The 3952-nt window shown below is 30.9% G+C and overlaps 1 protein-coding gene across 1 annotated transcript; it reads left to right on the top strand.

Annotated features, from left to right (window-relative positions):
* Positions 1-501: 501 nt before the first annotated feature.
* LOC126878637 (uncharacterized) lies at positions 502-2042 on the top strand. The gene is made up of 2 exons (XM_050641465.1): positions 502-634; positions 690-2042. The coding sequence occupies exon 2, from the start codon at positions 752-754 to the stop codon at positions 1862-1864; it is 1113 nt and encodes a 370-aa protein (XP_050497422.1). The 5' UTR covers positions 502-634; positions 690-751; the 3' UTR covers positions 1865-2042.
* The last annotated feature ends 1910 nt before the right edge of the window (positions 2043-3952 follow it).

The following is a 3952-nucleotide window of genomic DNA, read 5'->3' as shown; positions in this document are numbered from 1 at the left end:
AAATACAATTCCCGCCGTCAAAAATCTTCGCGCCACTCCAAATAGTCTTCGCGCTAATTCCCACTCCGCCACGTCATCGACAGCCACGTCAGTCACATCAGTCCACGGTATAAATGACCGCCCCAGCGTCAGCAACAACAGTATTGCAGTGAGTAGTGAAGTAGTGAGTAGTGAGTGTTGTGTCTGGAGCCTCAGGAGACTGAGACCCCGGAAGCCCTGAAGATGACGCCAGAGAGGACGTCGAAAGCTCGGCCTAGAAACCAACGACGCGGTTCAACCCGGAAGCCTGGTGAGTTTAATTTTAATATTAATTCTTTTGTTGATATTGATTTTAACTTTAAGTTTCATATATATATGTAATGAAACTACATATTATACTTTCATCATTTTAATATTGCTGTGCTCCAAGATGTCATCTCAAATTGGAATTTCAAATTGGAACGCAGTCAGCCAACGTTAGAAATTCGGAACACACTCCTGGCCTGCCGAACCGTCACTAGCTGAGAAGAGATTGGATTGACAGACGTCGTCATTTATGAAATGTCAAGCATTTATGAAACTTTTATTTTCACTTATTTGTAGAAATAATCATAGATTGGGAATATTGACATTAAATGTCGTTTCTTTATTCTAGGTAAATATTGTAAATGTTGTATTAAAACATGTTTTAATAAAATACTTTATTCTAGAGCAACACAGCTGTCCTTATTCCTATAAATATCATTACAAAACGACATTACTAGTCAAAAAAATGGAGAAATTAAAGTTCCAGTTTACAATACAGGGATCCGCAGATGGAAAAACGAATGAAATATGTATAACAGCAATTGAAACTCCAGATGGACGTGTTTTTGAGCTCCCAGAAGAATTCAAGCAGGTAAATAAACATACATACCTAGCGAAATCTAATGTATTTATGAAAGTAAAAAATTCTTTGAAAAAAAGAGGTCAAAAAAGAAATTTATGGGTACCATTAGATATTGAAATGAGAAAGATATATTTAGATGATGGTGAGAATTTACAATTTGGGGAACAGTATTTAGATGAGAAAACACAATCTGTAGTTGCTACTTATGAAAAAGAAATACCATCAATAAAAAATTTAAGCAGAGTAACTGAAAGTTTTTTGATTGAAAAATTTTCTATAAAAATACCGAATGCTTGTCAGTGGATGGAAGACTTTGAGAGAGAGTGCGAACGATTTGAAATCATAGATGATGAACAGAAAATAGAGTCATTAAAATACTTACTTGAAAAACAATGTTTAGATTGGTACAGTAGCATGATAATTAAATACACAGTACAATCAGATTGGAAAATTTGGAAAACAAACTTTTGTGATGCATATGAAAAGAAAGGTTGGTCTCAAATCAAATACGCATTCACATTCAAATATCAAAGTGGTTCTCTTATAGAATATGCAACAAAAAAAGAAAGATTATTATTGGAAGTAAATAAAACAATCGACAATGACACATTAATAAACCTTATTTTATTAGGTTTGCCAGACGACATAATGAATAAACTTGATAAATATTCATTGATTTCAACTACTCATCTATTTAGTGAGTTGAACAAGAATGAATACTTGGTAAACAAGCAAGGTAAAAGACAGAAAGTATTCTTAGATTTTAAAGAAAAAGTTGAAGAAAAACAATACAAAACCAGCCAAAGATTATACAAAGAACAAAAACACATATGCAGTATTTGTGAAAAGCTTAAAAAAGGAACACGTTACCACTTAGAATCAGCATGTTGGTATAAGGCAAAAGATAATCACAATGACAAAGATAGTCAAATTCAACTTATCAACAACTCAGAAATAGAATGTGAACTACAAAATGAAAATCAAAAAAACTGCTAGTGTTGCCATTAATAAAAGTAAAATTAGTACTGAATAGCAATTTTGAGATTTTTGGAATATATGATTCAGGTTCAAATGTCTCATTAATAAATTCAAAATTGTTGAAAATAAATAATGAAAGACTAATTAATCCTAGAGGTACTAATTTAAAAACTATTAATGGCCTTAAAAAAACAAATGGAATGGTCAAATTAAGTATAAAAATTTTTGACGTAGAAAAAGAAACTGAAGTCTTTGTGATTGACAAGGATAATTTTGATTATGATTTTCTAATTGGTTTAGACTGTATAAAAAATTTTTATTTATGTCAAGATGAAAACCTGAAAATAAGTCAAAAACCACCTATACATATAGATACTATTTCTAAGGAAATAGAAAAAACTTTTCAAACAAATGCTAAAATTTCTAAGGAAATTAATGAAGAAATAATATTTGCTTCTAAGGAAACAAATGATAATTCAAAGGTATCTGATATGTCAAATGAAATGGGAAATAAACATTTAATAAATTTTAATGAACACTTTGAAAATCAAATTTTTGAAATTTATGTAAACCATTTAGATCGCTATCAACAATTAAGAATAGATGAATTAATAAATGAAAACAAATCCATATTTGCCAAAGATAAGTATGATGTAGGAACAGTAAAGGATTATGAAGCACACATTGATTTATTAGAAGAAAAATATTGCAGCAGAAGGCCATATAGAAACTCAATTGAGGATAGAAAGGAAATTGAAAAGCAAATTGCAATGCTATTAGACAAAAAGCTAATCGAAGAATCATACAGCCCCTTCGCAGCACCAGTTACATTAGCTTACAAGAGAGAGGAAAATACAAAATCACGATTATGCATTGATTTTAGAGACCTGAATAAAATTGTGCCACAATCACAACCATTTCCTCATATTGAAGATTTAATGCAAAAGACGAGAAACTGTAAATTTTTCTCAACCCTTGATATCAATTCTGCATTTTGGTCAATTCCTATGCGTATTACAGATAGATACAAAACAGGATTTGTTACACAAGAGGGACATTTTCAGTGGACTTGTTTACCATTTGGGCTGAAAACATCCCCAGCTATATTTCAGCGAATAATGTGTAATATAATAAGAAAACACAAACTTGCTGACTTTGCAGTGAGCTACATAGATGACATACTAGTTTTTTCAAAATCATTCTCAGAACATATCAGACATCTAACACAACTATTTACAGCTATCAAAAGTGAAGGATTCAGATTAAAGCTTACAAAATGCACATTTGCTGCGGAATCTGTAAAATACTTGGGTCATATAATACAAAATAATAGTGTACGACCACTGAAGGACAACTTAATTTCAATAAAGGAATTTCCAATACCTAGAACACAAAAACATGTAAGACAATTTCTAGGAAAGATAAATTTTTACCACAAATATGTGCCAAACATTGCAATAACATTGAACCCATTACACAACCTGTTGAGAAAAGGACAACCATTTATTTGGACTACAGAATGCCAAAATTCGTTTGACAAATTAAAAAACATATTGTTAACTCAACCTGTATTAACTATATTTGATCCAAATCTACCAATACATATTTATACTGATGCCAGCTTATTGGGAGTAGCAGGGGTATTAAAACAACCACAGGAAAACAAAGAAGAAAAACCAGTGGCTTATTTTTCAAAAAAATTAAATGAAGTTCAAAAAAGAAAAAAGGCCATATACTTGGAGTGTTTGGCCATTAAAGAATGTGTTAGGTATTGGCAACATTACTTAATTGGTAAGAAATTTACTGTTTTTTCTGATCATAAACCATTAGAAAATATGAATATAAAATCTAGGACTGATGAGGAACTAGGAGATCTAACATATTATTTATCACAATATGATTTTGATGTTAAATATTGTCCTGGGAAACATAACTTAGAAGCTGATTGCCTTAGCAGAAATCCTGTCCTAGGCCCAGATAAAAATACTGAGGAACAGTTAAAAATTGTAAATTCAATAACTATCCAAGATATACTGGAAGATCAAGAAAAAAATAGAGACATACAGGAAAATAAGTATAAATTAATAAATAAACATAATGTTTATT

The sequence above is a fragment of the Diabrotica virgifera genome, chromosome 10 (genome assembly GCF_917563875.1).
Source record: "Diabrotica virgifera virgifera chromosome 10, PGI_DIABVI_V3a".
Taxonomy (NCBI): Eukaryota; Metazoa; Arthropoda; class Insecta; order Coleoptera; family Chrysomelidae; genus Diabrotica; species Diabrotica virgifera.
Note: the sequence above shows the minus strand (reverse complement) of the source record. Positions and strands in the feature narration are given on the sequence as shown.

Excerpts from the sequence above, each read along its gene's own strand:
- LOC126878637 (XM_050641465.1), top strand. The coding sequence starts at position 752 with ATGGAGAAATTAAAGTTCCAGTTTACAATACAGGGATCCGCAGATGGA.